The sequence below is a fragment of the Pleurodeles waltl genome, chromosome 12 (assembly GCF_031143425.1).
Source record: "Pleurodeles waltl isolate 20211129_DDA chromosome 12, aPleWal1.hap1.20221129, whole genome shotgun sequence".
NCBI lineage: Eukaryota > Metazoa > Chordata > Amphibia > Caudata > Salamandridae > Pleurodeles > Pleurodeles waltl.
The window spans coordinates 57003301-57029260 of record NC_090451.1 but is presented as its reverse complement, the minus strand read 5'-3'; the positions used below and the strand labels follow the sequence as shown (position 1 = coordinate 57029260).

Here is a 25960-nt window from a genome sequence, read left to right as displayed (position 1 = left end):
CATGGACGGAGAAGGATGTACCACCTATAGTCTTTTTCTTGTATGGTGGTGTTCTAAGGCGGGGTGCCAGTCTTGAGCGGAGGGTTCTTTGTTGGATGTATTTGGTCATTTTCTTTCTGATAAAAAGCGGTCCTGTTCCATGTATAGCTTTGTGGGTGATACGAAGCAGCTTGAAAGTGCATCTTCTGGCAACGGGTAACCAGTGTAGTGCTCTCAAGGCAGGGGAGATGTGGGCTTGCGGCTTTATATGTAGTAGTAGCCTGGCTGCGGAATTCTAGATACGTTGTAGTTTTTTTCATAACAGATAGAGATGATCAATGGTAGAGGCTATTGGCATAATCCAGTTTGGATAGTACAAGTGAGATAGGAGCTTGCACCTTGTGTGGAAATCCGAGGTGGGGGAAGATGCGTCGTAAAGTCTTTAAGGTGATGAAGCTTGTGCGTGCTAATTTGTCTACTTGGGCATTCATAGTTAACTTGGAACCAATGGTGATTCCTAGGTTTTTAACTTCCTTGGATAATTGAGAAGGTGGTCCGAGATCGTCAGAGCAGACGCACAGAGGGTCATAACTTTTCCAGTCACCACATATGAGTATTTCTGTTTTGGAGGTATTTAGTTTGAGATGGCTCCAGGTCATCCACTGATCAACGGCTCTGAGGCAACTGAAGACTTGTGAGTTTTCAATGTTTTTGGGGTCTTCTAATTTAAGTAGTATTTGTGTGTCATCTGCATAGTTGTAGCATGTGAGATGGAAATCACTGATCAGTTCTGGTAAAGATATCATGTAGATGTTGAAAAGCAAAGGTGAGATGATTGACCCTTGGGGGACCCCTGCTTTTGTGAGGTAGGGTTCGGACGAGATGGAGGGCGAGTGGATGATATTTGATCTGTTTTAAAGATAGGAAGTAATACAGAACAAAGTCAGGCGGAGGAATACCCTTTGGAGATAAGCGCTCCCATTCAGGGGAAGTATTTAGCCCACTTGTTATGCCCGGTCCCTCAAATTCAGGGACCATTTGAATTATACCCACTTCAAGATAACTCTCAGTTCTCTCTTAGATCTCTGTCTTGACTTCAACACCTGCTCCGGTGACATCAGCAACTGCGTCTGCAATTCCAAAACCGGTGTCAAAGAATTAGAACAGTGTGTTGAAGGAACCAATGGTGCTGGATGTAGGGGCTGGCTCAGTTTATGGTCTACACCTATAGTGTGGCACCCTACACAAAGTCAGGGGAACCCTTCGTGATAGTGTTTAGGTGTCCAATAGAAAAGTTCTCTAGGGGCAGCTGAAGCTTATTCAGGAGGAATGAAAAGCACTTCGGATACCACAGTAGTCAGATAGTAACTCACAAGAAACAACCACACAAGTGTTGCAAAAATAAAGGATTCTTTATTACATCATTATCTACTACACTAGCATTGTTATATCTCCCTTTGGAGATAGCGACACAATATATACACTCCAAAGAACAAGCAGAAATAGCATAAAATGTACAGGGCTCTATGGGTGAGCCAAACCATATACTAAATGGAATGTGAAATAGTGAACCCAACCAAGGTTTAAGTATTGTAGTTAGCTAGGGGAAGAATGAAAACACCAGAGGGAAGTACAGCAAGTGTCCCCAGCGACCTGGTGCAAGGTGCTTGTTCGTCCCGTAGACGAACACAGGGAAGTCGCGGTTGGACATTGAGATTTTCATAACCCTTCCCAGTGGACCATAAGGAAGCTCAAAGACAGGCGGAAAGTTGACGTGTCCCTCACCCAAAGTTACCCAGAAGACAGGAGTACCTACACCAGGGAACCTGGGACATCAGAAACCCTTGCTGAAGTCAATTGAGGCTTCGGTTGTCCAGCTGCTGTTGTGACCTGTGGACCAGGCTGGTGGAACCCAAGGATGGATTACAGACGTAAAAAAACTGAAAGGGAAGGGGACAGAGTCCAGTACCTCAGAGGTGCCCAGGTGGTGCAGGGGGCAATGCCCACCCTCCTTGAGGCGAAGTTCCTGCATGTTGGTGAAAGAAGCAGTCCAGCTGCAGGGTCCTGAAGGTGCAGAAGATCATAGGAATCGGCTACGAGCTGTCCTACATCGGTCACCAGATTGCAGGAAGGTTAGTGACCAATGAGGCCACCAACAAGCACTGGCAAATGCAAGGAGGAGCTCGAGATGGGTTTTGCAAGTTTTTGGGGAACAGCAATTTCCAGGAAAATCTACTCTTGAGGGGGCAGTCAGGACTGGCCCTCAGCACACAGGGAGGCCAGCAGAAGTTGTTGGAGCCCCCACAAGTGATGGACACAAGGATTCCCTGGGTACTATAAGTACCACATACTAGGGACTTACATGGGTGCACCAGTATGCCAACTGTGGGGCAAGAAAGTTACCAAGCAACCAAATTTTGTGTAAAGAGTAGAGCCACTGGGGTCCTGGTTAGTAGGATCCCAGTAAACTACAGTCTAAACATACTGACATCAGGCAAAAAGTAGGGGTAACTATGCTACAAAGATGGTCCTGTCCTACACTGGAGTCGAATGATGTCACAACCACTTCAGCCGACACCGGGGAAAGACAAGCTAATGCAGAGAAACTCTTCAATCGGCTAAGTCGACCTCCTCCGCGCTGGATGAGGCCAGGACAACTGAGGCATCAGTACAAACGTCATGAATGGACCTTGATGGTACGACGTTGGGAATGCACCCAATGGATAAGACAGAGGATCCATGGGGCCCGGAGGCACACCAGATGGAGTCAACACCCTGATGAGGAAACTCGAGGGATACGTCCTTGGAGCTGGAAATGCTGAATAACTCTGCTAATGTGAAGGAGGAGCAGTTTATTGCTGAAGGCTCAGGCTGCGCTTCTGGCTCTGGATCTGGAAATGGTGAAGTCGCGCCGGAGCTGAACTCAAAGGCGACAGTGTGGGCACCGGAGATGGAGACACCACATCTTTCCTGTCTCGACCGCTTCTGAGATCCTGACCTAGGAGAGTCATCCCTTGAAGAACAGTGTCATGAGGAATGTCGCCACTTCTTGTGTTTCCTTATCGACGACAAAGACTGGCGTCGGGCAACTTCGATCCAGGCCATGACTTCCAGCAACCTCTTTTTTCTTGTCTGACTTTAGCCATAAACAGCTTGGCATTTATTTAAAGCGTTTGGGTTCATCCTTGAACATAAAGAACAGGTCTCAACGTCATGATCAGAACTCAAACACCAAACAGAATTGTCGTGAGGGTCAGTAATGGACATCTGACCCTCACATTCTCTACAAAGTTTAAAGCCCGACTTCCTTGGAGGATACTTATCTTTTTCCCCACAACAAATTAGCTACTTTGGAGGAAATAAACAATTGAAGAAAGTCTACAACGTAACTTGAGAGCTACCAGAAAACTGTTGTGTTGAAGGCGCAGAAAAACGGAGCGGATTTCATGGGACAGGAGTAGATGCTTGAAACATGCCAAACAAGATTTGGATTGAAAATAATTCATATGCAAAGACTGACCACTAAATCAGCAACAATTTGTGGGGCACCATTTAGGTTTTATTTAAATTACTAAGCACAAAGTGTAGTAGCTTTCTCTTTCAAAGGGTTCCTGTGCTTTATAGAAAACCGCTTTTGATTGCACGGACATCTGCATTTTCATCTTGGAAGCAGTAAAATAATCTAGAAACACTGAAAAGAACAATCTAAAAGGTGGTTTCCATTTTCAATGTTTTTAGTGAAAAAAGATGTCCATTTCAGCAAAATGTGTTTGCACAATAGAACAGGAATGATAAACACAGCAATGAGTGAGGTGGTCAAATGGAGAGGTTCTGGAGTTTGAATCGCCTTCTGAAGAAAAAGATCACAGCTCATTCAAGGCAAAAAAAAACACACAAAAAAAAACTTTATGTGCAAACATTTTGTTTTCTTCATTATTAGTTTTACCAGTGTGAATTCTGAAAAAATTGCTTCATTTCTATATTTCGTAGGAAACAGCATGCACTCGTAGAAAGGCGTTTATGGTAGTGGCTTCGAGAGCAGGTTATTCCAAGTGAAACACAGGGAGAGGTACACAGACAATACATCTGGCTGCTCAGACCAGAGTTTACCCAATCCTAGTGGCGAGCAGAGTGAGACGTGTGTGTAACACTAAGAAAATGTCATTTTTATTAGTAGCCACAACATTTAGAAAGTTTTCTACGGCAATGCGACATACAAATGAATAAAGCAGGGATAAAAAAAACCTTAATAGGGATTAAGTATGATATAAACAATACTGCTATAACAGACCATGTTGGAAGCAGCTCTTACAAAGATGCTTAACCAATGAAGTCTGCATGCCACTTTAGATCTCTGGCCTTCAGTGACCATTTGTGCTGTACCATGGCCTAATGTGCCAACTTCTGCCTTATCCTAAGGTTCTCAAGAGCAGGTTGGTACATACCTTACTTCTTTGTTTGATGATCCTTTGAAAGACAGAGAACACACTGTCATTATCCTGCTACAGTAACCTATGGCGGTGCTTGGGACAGAATCTAAAAGTGGTGTTTTACATTCCTTTGGAGAGCAAGTGGAGATAAAGTTTACCTCCTGCCTCAACTTTAGATCCTTCAACAATGTAGTTGAATCCCTCCAGAAAGAAGGGGGGGGGGGGATTTGGGAGGAGTGGGGGTGTCCTTTGGTGACTTTTCTTTAAGTATTTTGCCTTTGCTGCCAATCTCACTTTCTGTCTTTTTACCGATTTGCCATCTTTCACCCAAATGTATGGTACCTTGCCTCCAGACGGAAGGACAAAAGAGGATGATCGTGGTGGCCATGCACTACTGGCTTTGGAGTGGACACTTATCATGGGGGAGGGAATTACCCACCTACCGGTCCACCACTATATGGTGGGCATAATGTATAGCATGTGAATCCAAAAATTATTCAGTCTGCAAAACCTTTCAATAGTGACTCGTACATAATGAAAATGTCACTTACCCAGTGTACATCTGTTCGTGGCATCAGTCGCTGAAGATTCACATGTTGTGCATAGCCCGCCATCTGGTGTTGGGTCGGAGTGTTACAAGTTGTTTTTCTTCGAAGAAGTCTTTCGAGTCACGGGACCGAGTGACTCCTCCTTTTGTCTCCATTGCGCATGGGCGTCGACTCCATCTTCGATTGTTTTCCCCGCAGAGGGTGAGGTAGGAGTTGAGTTGCAGTAATAGTGCCCATGCAATGGAGTGACTAAGTATGTACCTATTTAAGGTTTAAATAATATATTTACAAATGTACAAAGCTTAAGCTAACTTCCGAACTGCTACAGGCTCCCGGGGAGGCGGGTGGGCACATGTGAATCTTCAGCGACTGATGCCACGAACAGATGTACACTGGGTAAGTGAAATTTTCAGTTCGATGGCATCTGTTGCTGTAGATACACATGTTGTGCATAGACTAGTAAGCAGTTATCTCCCCAAAAGCGGTGGCTCAGCCTGTAGGAGTGGAAGTAGTTTGAAATAAGGTTCTTAACACGGCTTGACCTACTGTGGCTTGTTGTGCGGATAGCACGTCTACACAGTAGTGCTTGGTGAACGTGTGAGGCGTAGACCATGTGGCTGCCTTACATATTTCGTGCATTGGAATAGGAAGGCCATGGTAGCACCTTTCTTTCTGGTTGAGTGTGCCCTTGGTGTAATGGGCAGCTGTCGTTTTGCTTTAAGGTAGCAGATTTGGATGCACTTAACTATCCATCTGGCTATACCTTGTTTTGATATTGGGTTTCCTGCATGAGGTTTTTGGAATGCAATAAATAGCTGTTTAGTTTTTCTGATGTTCTTTGTTCTGTCAATGTAGTACATTAATGCTCTTTTGACATCTAATGTATGTAGTGCCCTCTCAGCTACGGAATCTGGCTGTGGGAAGAATACTGGTAGTTCTACCGTTTGATTTAGGTGGAATGGTGAAATAACCTTCGGTAAAAATTTAGGATTAGTCCTTAGGACTACCTTATTTTTGTGTAGTTGGATAAAAGGTTCTTGTATTGTAAACGCCTGAATTTCACTTACTCTTCTTAGAGATGTGATGGCGATGAGAAATGCAACTTTCCAGGTTAGGAATTGTATTTCGCAAGAATGCATAGGTTCAAAGGGTGGACCCATGGTCTTGTTAAGACGATGTTGAGATTCCATGAAGGAACGGGTGGTGTCCTTGGTGGTATAATTCTTTTGAGGCCTTCCATAAACGCTTTAATGACAGGTATCCTAAATAGTGAAGTTGAATGGGTAATCTGCAGGTATGCAGATATTGCTGCGAGGTGTATTTTAATGGAAGAGAAGGCCAGGTTCGATTTTTGTAAGTGTAGTAAGTAGCCCACTACATCCTTTGGAGATGCGTGTAATGGTTGAATTTGATTCTGATGGCAGTAGCAAACAAACCTTTTCCATTTGCTTGCATAGCAGTGTCTAGTGGATGGTCTTCTAGCTTGCTTTATGACTTCCATACATTCTTGTGTGAGGTTTAAGTGTCCGAATTCTAGGATTTCAGGAGCCAGATTGCTAGATTCAGCGATGCTGGGTTTGGATGCCTGATCTGTTGTTTGTGTTGTGTTAACAGATCTGGCCTGTTGGGCAACTTGACGTGGGGTACTACTGATAGGTCTAGCAGTGTCGTGTACCAAAGTTGCCTTGCCCATGTTGGTGCTATCAGTATGAGTTTGAGTTTGTTTTGACTCAATTTGTTTACTAGATATGGAAGGAGAGGGAGAGGGGGAAAAGCGTACGCAAATATCCCTGACCAGTTCATCCATAGGGCATTGCCTTGAGACTGCCTGTGTGGGTATCTGGATGCGAAGTTTTGGCATTTTGCGTTCTCCTTTGTTGCAAATAAGTCTATTTGAGGTGTTCCCCAAAGTTTGAAGTAAGTGTTTAGAATTTGGGGGTGAATTTCCCATTCGTGGACCTGTTGGTGATCTCGAGAGAGATTGTCTGCAAGTTGATTCTGGATCCCTGGAATAAACTGTGCTATTAGGCGAACGTGGTTGTGAATTGCCCAGCGCCATATCTTTTGTGCTAGAAGGCTCAGCTGCGGTGAGTGTGTCCCCCCCCTGTTTGTTTAGATAATACATTGTTGTCATGTTGTCTGTTTTGACAAGAATGTACTTGTGAGTTATGATTGGTTGGAATACTTTTAGTGCTTGAAAAACTGCTAGCAGTTCCAGGTGATTTATGTGCAGTTTTGTTTGATGTACGTCCCATTGTCCTTGTATGCCGTGTTGATCGAGGTGTGCTCCCCACCCCGTCATGGAAGCATCTGTCGTTATTACGTATTGTGGCACTGGGTCTTGGAAAGGCCGCCCTTTGTTTAAATTTATACTGTTCCACCATAGAAGTGAGAGGTATGTTTGGCGGTCTATCAACACCAGATCTAGAAGGTGACCCTGTGCTTGTGACCATTGTGATGCTAGGCACTGTTGTAAGGGCCTCATGTGCAGTCTTGCGTTCGGGACAATGGCTATGCATGAGGACATCATGCCTAGGAGTTGTAATATCATTTTTGCTTGTTTTCTCTGTGTTGGGTACATGCGTTGTATGATCTTGTTGAAATTTTGAATTCTCTGTGGACTTGGAGTGGCTAATCCTTTTGTTGTGTCTATTATGGCTCCTAGGTATTGTTGTACTTTGCACGGCAGAATGTGTGATTTTGCATAGTTGATGGTGAAACAGAGTTTGTAGAGGTTTTGTATGACCTGATTTGTGTGGTGTGAGCACCTTGTCAGTGAGTTGGTCTTGATTAGCCAGTCGTCTAGATACGGGAACACGTGTATTTGCTGCCTTCTGATGTGTGCAGCCACTACTGCTAGACATTTTGTAAAGACTCTTGGCGCGGTTGTTAAACCAAACGGCAATACTTTGAATTGGTAATTGTAGGAAGTTGGCTCTGTATGTGCTATTTCAAAGTAAGGAATAGCATGCACAGAGTCCAAGGGTTCCCCTTAGAGGTAAAATAGTGGTAAAAATAGATAATACTAATGCTCTATTTTGTGGTAGTGTGGTCGAGCAGTAGGCTTATCCAAGGAGTAGTGTTAAGCATTTGTTGTACATACACATAGGCAATAAATGAGGTACACACACTCAGAGACAAATCCAGCCAATAGGTTTTTATATAGAAAAATATATTTTCTTAGTTTATTTTAAGAACCACAGGTTCAAATTCTACATGTAATATCTCATTCGAAAGGTATTGCAGGTAAGTACTTTAGGAACTTCAAATCATCAAAATTGCATGTATACTTTTCACGTTATTCACAAATAGCTGTTTTAAAAGTGGACACTTAGTGCAATTTTCACAGTTCCTAGGGGAGGTAAGTATTTGTTAGGTTAACCAGGTAAGTAAGACACTTACAGGGCTTAGTTCTTGGTCCAAGGTAGCCCACCGTTGGGGGTTCAGAGCAACCCCAAAGTCACCACACCAGCAGCTCAGGGCCGGTCAGGTGCAGAGTTCAAAGTGGTGCCCAAAACACATAGGCTAGAATGGAGAGAAGGGGGTGCCCCGGTTCCAGTCTGCTTGCAGGTAAGTACCCGCGTCTTCGGAGGGCAGACCAGGGGGGTTTTGTAGGGCACCGGGGGGGACACAAGTCCACACAGAAATTTCACCCTCAGCAGCGCGGGGGCGGCCGGGTGCAGTGTAGAAACCAGCGTCGGGTTCGCAATGTTAGTCTATGAGGGATCTCGGGATCTCTTCAGCGCTGCAGGCAGGCAAGGGGGGGGTTCCTCGGGGAAACCTCCACTTGGGCAAGGGAGAGGGACTCCTGGGGGTCACTCCTCCAGTGAAAGTCCGGTCCTTCAGGTCCTGGGGGCTGCGGGTGCAGGGTCTCTCCCAGGTGTCGGGACTTAGGATTCAAAGAGTCGCGGTCAGGGGAAGCCTCGGGATTCCCTCTGCAGGCGGCGCTGTGGGGGCTCAGGGGGGACAGGTTTTTGTACTCACAGTCTTAGAGTAGTCCTGGGGTCCCTCCTGAGGTGTTGGATCGCCACCAGCCGAGTCGGGGTCGCCGGGTGCAGTGTTGCAAGTCTCACGCTTCTTGCGGGGAGCTTGCAGGGATCTTTAAAGCTGCTGGAAACAAAGTTGCAGCTTTTCTTGGAGCAGGTCCGCTGTCCTCGGGAGTTTCTTGTCTTTTCGAAGCAGGGGCAGTCCTCAGAGGATGTCGAGGTCGCTGGTCCCTTTGGAAGGCGTCGCTGGAGCAGGATCTTTGGAAGGCAGGAGACAGGCCGGTGAGTTTCTGGAGCCAAGGCAGTTGTCGTCTTCTGGTCTTCCGATGCAGGGGTTTTCAGCTAGGCAGTCCTTCTTCTTGTAGTTGCAGGAATCTAACTTTCTAGGGTTCAGGGTAGCCCTTAAATACTAAATTTAAGGGCGTGTTTAGGTCTGGGGGGTTAGTAGCCAATGGCTACTAGCCCTGAGGGTGGGTACACCCTCTTTGTGCCTCCTCCCAAGGGGAGGGGGTCACAATCCTAACCCTATTGGGGGAATCCTCCATCTGCAAGATGGAGGATTTCTAAAAGTTAGAGTCACCTCAGCTCAGGACACCTTAGGGGCTGTCCTGACTGGCCAGTGACTCCTCCTTGTTGCTTTCTTTGTTCCCTCCAGCCTTGCCGCCAAAAGTGGGGGCCGTGGCCGGAGGGGGCGGGCAACTCCACTAAGCTGGAGTGCCCTGCTGGGCTGTGACAAAGGGGTGAGCCTTTGAGGCTCACCGCCAGGTGTCACAGCTCCTGCCTGGGGGAGGTGTTAGCATCTCCACCCAGTGCAGGCTTTGTTACTGGCCTCAGAGTGACAAAGGCACTCTCCCCATGGGGCCAGCAACATGTCTCTAGTGTGGCAGGCTGCTGGAACCAGTCAGCCTACACAGCTAGTTGGTTAAGTTTCAGGGGGCACCTCTAAGGTGCCCTCTGTGGTGTATTTTACAATAAAATGTACACTGGCATCAGTGTGCATTTATTGTGCTGAGAAGTTTGATACCAAACTTCCCAGTTTTCAGTGTAGCCATTATGGTGCTGTGGAGTTCGTGTTTGACAAACTCCCAGACCATATACTCTTATGGCTACCCTGCACTTACAATGTCTAAGGTTTTGTTTAGACACTGTAGGGGCACAGTGCTCATGCACTGGTACCCTCACCTATGGTATAGTGCACCCTGCCTTAGGGCTGTAAGGCCTGCTAGAGGGGTGTCTTACCTATACTGCATAGGCAGTGAGAGGCTGGCATGGCACCCTGAGGGGAGTGCCATGTCGACTTACTCATTTTGTTCTCACTTAGCACACACAGGCTTGTAAGCAGTGTGTCTGTGCTGAGTGAGGGGTCTCTAGGGTGGCATAAGACATGCTGCAGCCCTTAGAGACCTTCCTTGGCATCAGGGCCCTTGGTACTAGAAGTACCAGTTACAAGGGACTTATCTGAATGCCAGGGTGTGCCAATTGTGGATACAATGGTACATTTTAGGTGAAGGAACACTGGTGCTGGGGCCTGGTTAGCAGGGTCCCAGCACACTTCTCAGTCAAGTCAGCATCAGTATCAGGCAAAAAGTGGGGGGTAACTGCAACAGGGAGCCATTTCTTTACACAAGCCCCCCCCCAGCCCACAGGCCAGGAGACTCAGCCCAAGCTGGGAGAGTCTTCCTAGTCTGTCAGGCGAGGAAGAGTAGGAGAAATAGGCTGGTTAGTTGCAGGGCCTACTCTGCCTTACATCCTTCTGTTCAGGTCATTCCCTTTGGGGAACTGACCCACTTCCACAGTGATAGGACCTAGTCTGAATTGCTTCTTGTCTGCCTCTTCAATGTCTCCACCCATTCTTTCTATTTTGGTCTTAGAGGTATCCACCTCTGCTAACCTTATCTTGGCCAGGGTTACCCCTAGCTTACCCAGAGAGGTTACCCAGAGCTGGAGTAACCCCACCATGACCAATAGGGTCAGGGGGCCTAACTTGCTATTTGGCATGGGGTCAGACCACCATGCTAAGGATAGTGCAGCCATAAAGGCTAACACCCAGCAGAGGCCACTGACAGCTGTCAGTGCCCAGAACCACACCTTTAGCTCTTCACCTAAAAGGGAAGGGGCTAAGTTACAGGCCTCTTTGGGTTCAGGTTGCCTGTCTGCTGTATTAGAGTGGGGGGTTACCACATCTTGTAGTAAACACCCTTCTTCCACTCTTTCTTCTGTTAGCTGAGGAGCCACCCACTCAGGTTTAACAGTTGCCTGACTAGCCAGGACTTCTTGTGGGTCAGGTTGGACTTTATCAGGGCCATTTTTGGAGTTCTCCCCTACTGGAGCAGAATCTCCTTGGCTTGCTGTAACCTTGGCTAAAGGTTGTCCACCCTTCCTACTCTGTTTTCTTTTCTTCTTCTTCTGGGGCCTGCTTGCATGTACTGCAGAGGCAGGACTTCCAGAATCCTTGGGAGAGGACTGGCACTGGACCAGTTCCTCTCTTGGGCTCTGACTAACCTCTGGGTAGTCATTTCCAAGGAGACAATCAAGGGGGAGGTCTGTACTGACTACTACCCTTCTCCAGCTAAGAGTGCCACCCACTTCTATGGGCACTAAAGCCACAGGCCTCTTAGTGACCCTGTCTAGGCTAACTCTTACCCTGGCAGTCTCACCTGGGATGTACTGGTTTGAGAGCACCAGCCTGTCATGCACAATAGTGTGACTGGCACAAGTGTCTCTCAGGGCAGTGGTTGGGATTCCATTCACCAGTAGGTGGTGGAAGTGTCTACTTCCCTCTGGAATCTCCAACTCACCTGTTGGGCCCTGTTTCCAGTTGAAGGCTAGGAAGACCTCCTCATCTGAGGAGTCATCTCCCATGGCTACACTGGTTACCCCTGGAATTTTGTTCTGGGGTTTGTTTTTGGGACAAGAAGTGTCCTTGGTGTGGTGCCCAGACTGTTTACAGTTGTGGCACCATGCCTTAGTGGCATCCCAGTTCTTACCCTGGTACCCACCTTTGTTTTGGGTTGTGTCTTGGGGCCCACCCACCTGTTCTGGTTTTTGGGGGCCTACAGAGGACTCTTTTTCTTTGTTTCTAGTGTCACCCACTTTCTCCTGGGGAGTTTTTGTAACCCCTTTCTTTTGGTCACCCCCAGTGGAAGTTTTGGTTACCCTAGTCTTGACCCAGTGGTCTGCCTTCTTTCCCAATTCTTGGGGAGAAATTGGACCTAGGTCTACCAGATACTGATGCAACTTTTCATTGAAGCAGTTACTTAAAATGTGTTCTTTCATAAACAAATTATAAAGCCCAACATAGTCACACACTTCATTTCCAGTTAACCAACCATCCAGTGTTTTTACTGAGTAGTCTACAAAATCAACCCAGGTCTGGCTCGAGGATTTTTGAGCCCCCCTGAATCTAATTCTATACTCCTCAGTGGAGAATCCAAAGCCCTCAATCAGGGTACCCTTCATGAGGTCATAAGATTCTGCCTCTTTCCCAGAGAGTGTGAGGAGTCTATCCCTACACTTTCCAGTGAACATTTCCCAAAGGAGAGCACCCCAGTGAGATCTGTTCACTTTTCTGGTTACACAAGCCCTCTCAAAAGCTGTGAACCATTTGGTGATGTCATCACCAGCTTCATATTTTGTTACAATCCCTTTGGGGATTTTTAGGATGTCAGGAGAATCTCTGACCCTATTTATATTGCTGCCACCATTGATGGGTCCTAGGCCCATCTCTTGTCTTTCCCTTTCTATGGCTAGGAGCTGTCTCTCTAAAGCCAATCTTTTGGCCATCCTGGCTAACAGGAGGTCATCTTCACTGAGAGCATCCTCAGTGATTTCAGAAATGTGGGACCCTCCTGTGAGGGACTCACTATTTCTGACTAACACAGTTGGAGACAGGACTTGAGGGGTCCTGTTCTCCCTATTTAGGACTGGAGGAGGGACATTGGCCTCCAAGTCACTAATTTCTTCCTCTGTGATGTCATCATCAGAGGGGTTGGCTTTTTCAAACTCTGCCAACAGCTCCTGGAGCTGAATTTTGGTAGGTCTGGAGCCAATGGTTATTTTCTTTATATTACAGAGAGACCTTAGCTCCCTCATCTTAAGATGGAGGTAAGGTGTGGTGTCGAGTTCCACCACCTGCATCTCTGTATCAGACATTATTCTGCTAAGAGTTGGAATACTTTTTTAAGAATCTAAAACTGTTTCTAGAGTCTAATTCAAACTTTTAACAAACTTTTTAAACTCTAAAAGACAATGCTAAACAGGGACTTAACACACAAGGCCCTAGCAGGACTTTTAAGAATTTAGAAAACTTTCAAATTGCAAAAAATGAATTTCTAATGACAATTTTGGAATTTGTCGTGTGATCAGGTATTGGCTGAGTAGTCCAGCAAATGCAAAGTCTTGTACCCCACCGCTGATCCACCAATGTAGGAAGTTGGCTCTGTATGTGCTATTTCAAAGTAAGGAATAGCATGCACAGAGTCCAAGGGTTCCCCTTAGAGGTAAAATAGTGGTAAAAATAGATAATACTAATGCTCTATTTTGTGGTAGTGTGGTCGAGCAGTAGGCTTATCCAAGGAGTAGTGTTAAGCATTTGTTGTACATACACATAGGCAATAAATGAGGTACACACACTCAGAGACAAATCCAGCCAATAGGTTTTTATATAGAAAAATATATTTTCTTAGTTTATTTTAAGAACCACAGGTTCAAATTCTACATGTAATATCTCATTCGAAAGGTATTGCAGGTAAGTACTTTAGGAACTTCAAATCATCAAAATTGCATGTATACTTTTCACGTTATTCACAAATAGCTGTTTTAAAAGTGGACACAGTGCAATTTTCACAGTTCCTAGGGGAGGTAAGTATTTGTTAGGTTAACCAGGTAAGTAAGACACTTACAGGGCTTAGTTCTTGGTCCAAGGTAGCCCACCGTTGGGGGTTCAGAGCAACCCCAAAGTCACCACACCAGCAGCTCAGGGCCGGTCAGGTGCAGAGTTCAAAGTGGTGCCCAAAACACATAGGCTAGAATGGAGAGAAGGGGGTGCCCCGGTTCCGGTCTGCTTGCAGGTAAGTACCCGCGTCTTCAGAGGGCAGACCAGGGGGGTTTTGTAGGGCACCGGGGGGGACACAAGTCCACACAGAAATTTCACCCTCAGCAGCGCGGGGGCGGCCGGGTGCAGTGTAGAAACCAGCGTCGGGTTCGCAATGTTAGTCTATGAGGGATCTCGGGATCTCTTCAGCGCTGCAGGCAGGCAAGGGGGGGGTTCCTCGGGGAAACCTCCACTTGGGCAAGGGAGAGGGACTCCTGGGGGTCACTCCTCCAGTGAAAGTCCGGTCCTTCAGGTCCTGGGGGCTGCGGGTGCAGGGTCTCTCCCAGGTGTCGGGACTTAGGATTCAAAGAGTCGCGGTCAGGGGAAGCCTCGGGATTCCCTCTGCAGGCGGCGCTGTGGGGGCTCAGGGGGGACAGGTTTTTGTACTCACAGTCTTAGAGTAGTCCTGGGGTCCCTCCTGAGGTGTTGGATCGCCACCAGCCGAGTCGGGGTCGCCGGGTGCAGTGTTGCAAGTCTCACGCTTCTTGCGGGGAGCTTGCAGGGATCTTTAAAGCTGCTGGAAACAAAGTTGCAGCTTTTCTTGGAGCAGGTCCGCTGTCCTCGGGAGTTTCTTGTCTTTTCGAAGCAGGGGCAGTCCTCAGAGGATGTCGAGGTCGCTGGTCCCTTTGGAAGGCGTCGCTGGAGCAGGATCTTTGGAAGGCAGGAGACAGGCCGGTGAGTTTCTGGAGCCAAGGCAGTTGTCGTCTTCTGGTCTTCCGCTGCAGGGGTTTTCAGCTAGGCAGTCCTTCTTCTTGTAGTTGCAGGAATCTAACTTTCTAGGGTTCAGGGTAGCCCTTAAATACTAAATTTAAGGGCGTGTTTAGGTCTGGGGGGTTAGTAGCCAATGGCTACTAGCCCTGAGGGTGGGTACACCCTCTTTGTGCCTCCTCCCAAGGGGAGGGGGTCACAATCCTAACCCTATTGGGGGAATCCTCCATCTGCAAGATGGAGGATTTCTAAAAGTTAGAGTCACCTCAGCTCAGGACACCTTAGGGGCTGTCCTGACTGGCCAGTGACTCCTCCTTGTTGCTTTCTTTGTTCCCTCCAGCCTTGCCGCCAAAAGTGGGGGCCGTGGCCGGAGGGGGCGGGCAACTCCACTAAGCTTGAGTGCCCTGCTGGGCTGTGACAAAGGGGTGAGCCTTTGAGGCTCACCGCCAGGTGTCACAGCTCCTGCCTGGGGGAGGTGTTAGCATCTCCACCCAGTGCAGGCTTTGTTACTGGCCTCAGAGTGACAAAGGCACTCTCCCCATGGGGCCAGCAACATGTCTCTAGTGTGGCAGGCTGCTGGAACCAGTCAGCCTACACAGCTAGTTGGTTAAGTTTCAGGGGGCACCTCTAAGGTGCCCTCTGTGGTGTATTTTACAATAAAATGTACACTGGCATCAGTGTGCATTTATTGTGCTGAGAAGTTTGATACCAAACTTCCCAGTTTTCAGTGTAGCCATTATGGTGCTGTGGAGTTCGTGTTTGACAAACTCCCAGACCATATACTCTTATGGCTACCCTGCACTTACAATGTCTAAGGTTTTGTTTAGACACTGTAGGGGCACAGTGCTCATGCACTGGTACCCTCACCTATGGTATAGTGCACCCTGCCTTAGGGCTGTAAGGCCTGCTAGAGGGGTGTCTTACCTATACTGCATAGGCAGTGAGAGGCTGGCATGGCACCCTGAGGGGAGTGCCATGTCGACTTACTCATTTTGTTCTCACTTAGCACACACAGGCTTGTAAGCAGTGTGTCTGTGCTGAGTGAGGGGTCTCTAGGGTGGCATAAGACATGCTGCAGCCCTTAGAGACCTTCCTTGGCATCAGGGCCCTTGGTACTAGAAGTACCAGTTACAAGGGACTTATCTGAATGCCAGGGTGTGCCAATTGTGGATACAATGGTACATTTTAGGTGAAGGAACACTGGTGCTGGGGCCTGGTTAGCAGGGTCCCAGCACACTTCTCAGTCAAGTCAGCATCAGTATCAGGCAAAAAGTGGGGGGTAACTGCAACAGGGAGCCATTTCTTTACAGTAATGTATTCCTTTGAATACAAACCTGAGGTATTTCCTGTGCGACTGATGTATTGGTATGTGGAAATACGCGTCTGAGATCTAAGGTTGTCATGTAGTCCTGTTGCTTTAGCAATGGTAACACCTCTTGTAGCGTGACCATGTGAAAGTGTTCTGATGTGATGTAGGTGTTTAGTGTTCTGAGGTCTAGGATTGGTCTCAGTGTTTTGTCCTTTTTTGGTATTAGGAAGTACAGTGAATAAACTCCTGTGTTTATTTGTGTTTCTGGTACTAGTTCTATTGCGTTCTTTTGCAATAATGCTTGAACTTCTGTTTCCAGAAGGTCTGAATGTTGTTTTGATAAATTCTGTGCTTTTGGTGGTATGTTTGGAGGGATTTGTAGAAATTCTATGCAATAACCATGTTGGATAATTGCTAAGACCCAAGTGTCTGTAGTTATTTCCTCCCATGCTTGGTAATACTGACCTATTCTTCCCCCCACTGGTGTTGTGTGGAGGGGATGAGTGACATGTGAGTCACTGCTTGGTTGTAGGGGTTTTGGGGCTTTGACATTTTCCCCTATTCCTAGGGAATTGTCCTCTGTATTGGCCCCGAAAGCCTCCCCTCTGGTACGGTCCCTGGTAGCTGGACGGTGTTGTCTGTGAGGTGCTGGTTTTTGTGGCCTGACCCCGAAATCCCCCTCTAAAGGTTGTCTTGCGGAAGGTGCTGTAAGTGCCTCTGCTCTGCGGGGAGTAGAGTGCGCCCATGTCAGTGTCTTTTTTCAGTTTCTCAATTGCCGTGTCCACCTCTGGTCCGAACAGTTGTTTTTCATTGAATGGCATATTGAGCACTGCCTGCTGTATCTCTGGTTTAAAACCAGACGTTCGTAGCCATGCGTGCCTTCTTATAGTCACAGATGTGTTAATTGTTCTCGCAGCTGTGTCCGCTGCGTCCATAGAGGAGCGTATCTGATTATTAGATATGTTCTGTCCTTCCTCAACCACCTGCTTCGCCCTCTTTTGCAGTTCCTTGGGTAGATGCTCAATGAGGTGTTGCATCTCGTCCCAATGGGCTCTGTCATAGCGCGCAAGTAGTGCTTGGGAGTTAGCGATGCGCCACTGGTTTGCAGCCTGTACTGCGACTCTCTTTCCGGCTGCATCGAACTTGCGGCTCTCTTTATCTGGGGGTGGTGCATCCCCAGATGTGTGGGAGTTGGCTCTCTTGCGAGCTGCTCCTACTACAACTGAATCTGGTGGCAGCTGTGTGGTGATGAAAACAGGGTCTGTGGGAGGTGCTTTATATTTCTTTTCCACCCTTGGTGTTATTGCCCTACTCTTGACCGGCTCCTTGAAGATTTCCTTTGCGTGCCGAAGCATTCCTGGGAGCATAGGCAAGCTTTGGTAGGAGCTGTGGGTGGAGGAGAGGGTGTTGAATAAGAAGTCATCCTCGACTGGTTCTGAGTGGAGGTTTACGTTGTGGAACTCTGCCGCTCTAGCCACCACTTGTGAATAAGCTGTGCTGTCTTCTGGTGGTGAGGGCTTTGTGGGATACGCCTCTGGACTGTTGTCCGACACTGGGGCGTCGTATAAGTCCCAAGCGTCTTGGTCCTGGTCACCTTGGCTCACGGTGGTGTGAGCCGGGGAATTTGATGGAGTTTGTGCTGGTGAAACGTTAGTTACAGGTGGAGGAGAGGGTGGCGGAGTTACCTTTTTCACCATTTTTGTTTGTGGTGCTTGGTCTGTTTGAAACTCCAGTCTCCTTTTTCTCCTAATAGGGGGAAGGGTGCTTATTTTCCCTGTTCCTTCCTGTATGAAAATACGTTTCTGCGTATGGTCCACTTCGGTGGATTGCAACTCTTCCTCAAATCTATGCTTTCGCATCTGAGAGGACAGTGATTGCTCCTCTGAATAGGAACCGGTAACTGGGTCGGTTGCGGCTCGTTTTGGCACCGAAACCCTGTCTGTACTCTTTTTCGGCTCCGAGGTGACTTTTTTCTTTTTTGGAGTCAAAACCTCTCGGCGTCGATCTTCCTCGGTGCCACTGTCTCGGCGTTGAGCCGTTTCGGCACCGCTATCTCGGCGTCGATCTTTTTCAGCAGCACTGTCTCGGTCCCGAGAAGGCTGCGTGCCGGTGTCTCGACCGGAGTCGGACGATCTCGGCACTGTTTCGGCCTTTTTCGGTGCCGACGGTCGGTCACCGAATTTATGGGTCGAGCCATGGCCTGGTGGCAGTGGCGTCCCCTGGGCCTTGTCACTTTTCTTGTGTGTTGCCTTCGACGTCTTACTCACAGTTCTTTGATCGTCGAATTCCTCGGAGTCCGATTCGTGGATCGAGAAGGCTTCTTCCTCCTCTTGTTCCTCGAACTCTCGGTGTGCTGTCGGCGTGGACACCATCTGAAGTCTTCTGGCTCGACAGTCACGGAGTGTCTTTCGGGACCGGAACGCACGACAGGCCTCGCAAGTCTCTTCACTGTGCTCAGGCGACAGGCACAGGTTACAGACCAAATGTTGGTCTGAATACGGGTATTTGTTGTGGCATTTGGGACAGAAACGAAACGGGGTCCGTTCCATCTGCGTTGTCTGACACGCGGTCGGGCCGACCAGGCCCCGACGGGGGATCGAAAGCTACCCCGAAGGGCACCGGAGCTCTTCAAACTTCGATGTGGTGTCGATTCTATCTAAGCCGATCCCGAACGCAACAATACCGACGTAATCTTCCGATAGTTAGCTAACTTTCCGTTCCGAAACTCTGAGTGACAGGAACACGTCCGAACCCGATGGCGGAAAGAAAACAATCGAAGATGGAGTCGACGCCTGTAAGGAAATGCCTCCTTGGCATGGTTACCCCCTGACTTTTTGCCTTTGCTGATGCTATGTTTTGAATTGAAAGTGTGCTGAGGCCTGCTAACCAGGCCCCAGCACCAGTGTTCTTTCCCTAACCTGTACTTTTGATTCCACAATTGGCACACCCTGGCATCCAGATAAGTCCCTTGTAACTGGTACCTCTGGTACCAAGGGCCCTGATGCCAGGGAAGGTCTCTAAGGGCTGCAGCATGTATTATGCCACCCTGGAGACCCCTCACTCAGCAGACACACTGCTTACCAGCTTGTGTGTGCTAGTGAGAACAAAATGAGTAAGTCGACATGGCACTCCCCTCAGGGTGCCATGCCAGCCTCTCACTGCCTATGCAGTATAGGTAAGACACCCCTCTAGCAGGCCTTACAGCCCTAAGGCAGGGTGCACTATACCATAGGTGAGGGTACCAGTGCATGAGCACTGTGCCCCTACAGTGTCTAAGCAAAACCTTAGACATTGTAAGTGCAGGGTAGCCATTAGAGTATATGGTCTGGGAGTCTGTTTTACACGAACTCCACAGCACCATAATGGCTACACTGAAAACTGGGAAGTTTGGTATCAAACTTCTCAGCACAATAAATGCACACTGATGCCAGTGTACATTTTATTGTAAAATACACCACAGAGGGCACCTTAGAGGTGCCCCCTGAAACCTAACCGACTATCTGTGTGGGCTGACTGGTTCCAGCAGCCTGCCACACTAGAGACATGTTGCTGGCCCCATGGGGAGAGTGCCTTTGTCCCTCTGAGGCCAGTAACAAAGCCTGCACTGGGTGGAGATGCTAACACCTCCCCCAGGCAGGAGCTGTAACACCTGGCGGTGAGCCTCAAAGGCTCACCCCTTTGTCACAGCCCAGCAGGACACTCCAGCTTAGTGGAGTTGCCCGCCCCCTCTGGCCACGGCCCCCACTTTTGGCGGCAAGGCTGGAGGAAACAAAGAAAACAACAAGGAGGAGTCACTGGCCAGTCAGGACATCCCCCAAGGTGTCCTGAGCTGAAGTGACTAACTTTTAAAAATCCTCCATCTTGCAGATGGAGGATTCCCCCAATAGGATTAGGGATGTGACCCCCTCCCCTTGGGAGGGGGCACAAAGAGGGTGTACCCACCCTCGGGGCTAGTAGCCATTGGCTACTAACCCCCCCAGACCTAAACACGCACTTAAATTTAGTATTTAAGGGCTCTCCCTGAACCTAGAAATTAGATTCCTGCAACTACAAGAAGGACTGCTGAGCTGACAAACCCCTGCAGAGGAAGAACAGAAGACACCAACTGCCTTGGCCCCAGACTTACCGGCCTGTCTCCTGCCTTCCAAAGAAACCTGTTCCAGCAACGCTTTCCAAGGGACCAGCGACCTCTGAATCCTCTGAGGACTGCCCTGCTTCGAAAAAGACAAGAAACTCCCGAGGACAGCGGCACTGCTCCAAAAGAACTGCAACTTTGTTACAAGGAGCAGATTTAAAGACCCTTGCAACTCCCCGCAAGAAGCGTGAGACTTGCAACACTGCACCCGGCGACCCCGACTCGACTGGTGGAGAACAACCAACTCAGGGAGGACCCTCCGGCGACTCTACGACTGAGTAACCAAAGTTGTCCCCCCTGAGCCCCCACAGCGACGCCTGCAGAGGGAATCCCCAGGCTCCCCCTGACCGCGACTGTCTGAACTCCATTTCCCGACGGCTGGAAAAGACCCTGCACCCGCAGCCCCCAGCCCCTAAAGAAACGGAACTTCTGTGCAGGAGTGACCCCCAGGAGGCCCTCTCCCTTGCCCAGGTGGTGGCTACCCCGAGGAGCCCCCCCCCCCTTGCCTGCATCGCTGAAGAGACCCCTTGGTCTCCCATTGAAACCTGAAGGAAACCCGACGCGTGTTTGCACACTGCACCCGGCCGCCCCCGCGCTGCTGAGGGTGTACTTTCTGTGCTACTTTGTGTCCCCCCCGGTGCCCTACAAAACCCCCCTGGTCTGCCCTCCGAAGACGCGGGTACTTACCTGCTGGCAGACTGGAACCGGGGCACCCCCTTCTCTCCATTATAGCCTATGTGTTTTGGGCACCTCTTTGACCTTTGCACCTGACCGGCCCTGAGCTGCTGGTGTGATAACTTTGGGGTTGCTCTGAACCCCCAACGGTGGGCTACCTTGGACCAAAAACTCAAACCTGTAAGTGACTTACTTACCTGTGAAAACTAACAATAACTTGCCTCCCCCAGGAACTGTGAAAATTGCACTGTGTCCACTTTTAAAACAGCTTATTGTGTTTTATGTAAAAAGTATACATGCTAAAGTAATGATTCAAAGTTCCTAGAGTACTTACCTGCAATACCTTTCAAAAGAGCTATTACATGTAAAATTTGAACCTGTGGTTCTTAAAATAAACTAAGAAAAGATATTTTTCTATAACAAAACCTATTGGCTGGATTTGTCTCTGAGTGTGTGTACCTCATTTATTGTCTATGTGTATGTACAACAAATGCTTAACACTACTCCTTGGATAAGCCTACTGCTCGACCACACTACCACAAAATAGAGCATTAGTATTATCTCTTTTTACCACTATTTTACCTCTAAGGGGAACCCTTGGACTCTGTGCATGCTATTCCTTACTTTGAAATAGCACATACAGAGCCAACTTCCTACAACGCCCATGCGCAATGGAGACAAAAGGAGGAGTCACTCGGTCCCGTGACTCGAAAGACTTCTTCGAAGAAAAACAACTTGTAACACTCCGACCCAACACCAGATGGCGGGCTATGCACAACATGTGTATCTACAGCGACAGATGCCATCGAACATATGTTTATGTAGAATACTCCAAAGATGCAATTATAAAATGAGGCATATGAACAACCTACCTGTTTAGCTCCAAGAACAACTGGAACCATACATTCAGGCTCAGTAGCTTGTGTACTTTCATCAATCAAAATTGACCGAAACTGCATTTTTGCAAGTCTAGGATCACCGGCTCCCACACATGTGCAGCAAATTACATCAGCATTCTATGAATAAATACAATAGATTGTTGTCAGGGAATATCAGAGAAGGCAAAACTTTCATTTTAGTATAATGTCACCTCAACGTTTGTACAAAGGAATACATTTTTTATGACACTGAAAAATGTGCAACAGCTGCAAGGATTGCCCAATTGTAGATTAGTCTAAAGTGTTGGAAGAGACTCTTGCCATTTAACCTCTCTGGTAACATACACTGCCACTTCTGGGGGTAGAAGAGTCCACATAGGGAGAAAGGTGACTAGGCTACCAAAAAATGTACAACATTTTCTAAGTCTCGCAGCATAAAACTAAAGGCGAAAGAAGCATCAGAACATCCAAGTGAAAATAAGGCATAGATCGGTGGTAGTGGGGGCAGGGTGGCCTTCAAACAGGGAAATAACTGAGGAAAAACCTCAAATTCAAGTAAGAATCCAGCAATGAACAGAACAGTCTCAGGCCAGAAACATGAATGTGTGAATGTTTTAGCAGTCTGTATTAATGCGTAATTAAACTAAGCTAGCCTGTTTTTTCCCCCTTAAGATCGTAAATAGAAATCTGGGAGGAATACCAATACTTCGGAATTAAAGCTCGCACACTACTGCAACCAATTTTAAAGATGAATGCTTGAAAATGAACATATGATACCACAAACAGATGCTGAATTAAAATAAGTGATTAAGTGGAAATTGTGAAGACCCGACGGGGCATGATTCATAATAAATTAGTAAAACAAAATCGGATTCTAACTTTAGTTTGTCTCAGCAGAACGTGGCATGTACATTTGACTGAAATATATAGAAAATCAAAAGGGGAGGAAGTAGTACTGTAAACTAATAGTCTCCCTCAAAATTTAAGAACATGTAACAGAGAAAGCTGGGAAAAAAGGGGCTAGAATTTGTCAGTGATGATCTTAGAGTTCCTTGCGCCTTACACCAAAAAAACATACTGATCTTTTTTAAGCACTTTCTCCCACCAAACGTGGCTGGCATGCTTCATCCTCGACTCGAATGTAAATTCATCCAGGCAGGGTCAACCATTCCCATGAAAAGAAGGACTCAGATGTTTTCCTTCTCTACGAAGCAGAATCTATAAGTATTAAAATTACCTAGGAGACTTCCAAAAGAGCAGGTATATTATGTGTGAAGTCCACTAGTAAGGGATAAAAACAAGTTGAATGCTCAGAGTTCCTTGTTTGTTCTGGCATCGTGGTCCACATGTTTCCGTTTCATGCACATTGGGGTCATTAGGCTTTCGCCAGGACAGGATAGACACCAGCTATTCACTTTGTCTGTTACACCATCGGCGTCATCAATAATCCGACATGCTCACACTGATACGTAATACAGAACAAACAGTCAGGTTCCTATATGTAGGCAACTAGAAAAATCATTAGTTATTCTTATGAAATCATACTGAAATCTTGTTAATATTTTTTTTGCAGCATGATCACCTTGTACTCTTTTAGTGTTGTACTGCACATGTATAGAGAGATTGTGTTCTCAACATAACTTGTGCCACTCACTAGAGCCCCACTACCAATACTGTAGACATTTCATTCACTTTTGCGTGGTGTTTTGTATTACCTGGCATTGTCCTCATTCGTTTGCACACACATGCACTGGTGCTTTCAAAGGTACTTCAGTCAGGCACTAATCACACTTTGCAGGCGTGACCATCATGCTTCTAGTCTTTGAAAAGTTGGTTCTTTTTTCAAAAAAAGAATATTCTTCTATTATGGCTTATTGTCCAATCTCAAACACTTGTTAGGGCATCTTACTAGGCCTCAGACGTTATTAGATCTGCAAACTTTGAGGTCACATTCTGTAATAGTGTTAATAGAATGGCAGAATTAAGGAGTAAGTTAGGAGGATGAGATGAAGGCAGTACTTTTAAGTGGTCACTGTATCAAAGGTTCCAACCTATAGTTCACCTTTTGAGTGCCTTCTCAAATTCAAAACGTAAGAGTACCCTAGAGCACCTTGCTATTTACAGGCATGCAATGGGCTGCTGCATCACATGATAAGAGTGCAATTTCCAAGTCAACGTCATGACTTCCACACGGTCGACAATTAGGCAGGTTGTTGTGTAGCATAGTTTAGTTTTTGTTCATATTCGGTTTCGACAACATCTCTGGACAAGTATTTGTGGTTCTCAAATAAATCAGCTTGGCATTTACAATTTCCTAAAATGTGTCCAGACTAAACAAAAGTTGTTTAAAAGGTTATGCCATTTTTTAAATTATATGTATACAGGGAACACACATGCCTACAGAGTAAGTGTATGTTCTGAACTGCCTCCATCAAGCAAAAAGGAAAACAATTCAGAAGTAAGTGTGTGGCAGGGGTGTGAAATGCACAATTTAATACATTCTTGTATGGCTTTTCTTACTTCTGCTTAAAAGAAAAAGCGCTAACAATGCAATGTACCTCAGAAAATGCTTTAGTCAGGTTTGAGACACTCCACTAGAGAAAGATCTGGTTTACACTGCAAACAACAGTACAGCCACTGTATGAAAAGGCACCTTTGAAATGGTTCAAAGTAGACTGCAATTAACACAAAAATAATACCATAAGCAATTCACGTTCCGCAGTTCTCTTCAAAGCACGATAACGTTTCTCATCAGCAGAAGACAGCTCTCCAGTTTCATCTTTCAACTGTTGCAATTTCTGAAGCTCAGGCATGCTAAAAGAAAATAAATGCCATAAAGGAATTAATAAAATCTATCACAATATTGTAATAAAGTACTTTAATCGTTCTAAATGAGTCCTTTAGCTAGGTGGTATTACAGCAGTAGAGGTTACCATAAATGAGGAGTCTTATAAATGATGTATTAAGTCAATGGTGCAACAACTGACTGGAGATGGGCTTGGACACGTGATGACAGCAACTGGCTAATTACCTTAGGAAACAGGATAGAGCAAAGTACAAGTAGACAATTAAGAAGAGCATGGGAATCTATAGCACTACATGGCACAAACACATGCTTACTCGGTAAGTCACATTTTCCGTTCAATGGCATGTATAGCTGTAGATACACGCTCTGCATAGACTGTAAAGCAGTCCCTCCATGAAAGCGGTGGCTAGCCTGTGGGAGTTGAAGTAGGCTGGAAAAGTGTTCTTAGTACTGCTTGCCCTACATTGGCTTGCTGGTGTGCAAGAAAACAAGATACTTACCTATAACTATAGTTCTCCAGTATTGGAATCTTTCCTAGATTCACATGCTTGAATCATTCCCCGTCGTCGAGATGGGAGTCCCCGGTACCTTAGAAAAGACAATGTCCTCAAAGACATAACAGCAATAACATACAACTCTACATTTTAGTAACCTATCCAAGTTCTTATGTAAAAAGGACTAAACTTGAGCCTCAGCCAATCAGATTGCCCCACCCTCTAGAACCCTCCTAAGAGAAGCTACAGTACCTCAGATTTTCTAAGCACTAGTGCGCATCTTAAAATTTGATCAAGAAAAATAATGAAGGTGAGTTTCCCCAGGAGGTGGGTGGGTCGCATGTGAATCTATGAAAGATTCCAATACTGGAGAACTATAGTTACAGGTAAGTAACTTATTTTTTTTACTCCAGTATTGGAACTTTCATAGATTCACATGCTTGAATCAGACTATAAAGCACTACTTCGACCACATTGCATTGACTATATATCGTTTGGATTAGTGACAAATCGCTAAGTGAACTGCAAAGACATGACAACATTATAATCTATAATAAAGATATTGTAACCTATTAGCATACTGTAGGAAGTTGGCTCTGTATGTGCTATTTCAAAGTAAGGAATAGCATGCACAGAGTCCAAGGGTTCCCCTTAGAGGTAAAATAGTGGTAAAAATAGATAATACTAATGCTCTATTTTGTGGTAGTGTGGTCGAGCAGTAGGCTTATCCAAGGAGTAGTGTTAAGCATTTGTTGTACATACACAGACAATAAATGAGGTACACACACTCAGAGACAAATCCAGCCAATAGGTTTTGTTATAGAAAAATATCTTTTCTTAGTTTATTTTAAGAACCACAGGTTCAAATTTAACATGTAATATCTTGTTTGAAAGGTATTGCAGGTAAGTACATTAGGAAC

General features: G+C 46.6%; 1 protein-coding gene across 1 annotated transcript in view; it reads right to left on the bottom strand.

The window, feature by feature from the left end:
• UPF1 (UPF1 RNA helicase and ATPase) overlaps positions 1–25960 on the bottom strand; it is a 493404-nt gene that overhangs the window by 228734 nt on the left and 238710 nt on the right. The window contains exons 13-14 of the mRNA XM_069215891.1: positions 24440–24554; positions 21735–21878 (exon numbers count right to left, since the gene is read on the bottom strand). Coding sequence (XP_069071992.1) covers positions 21735–21878; positions 24440–24554 — 259 coding nt within the window. The remainder of the gene's footprint in view (positions 1–21734; positions 21879–24439; positions 24555–25960) is intronic.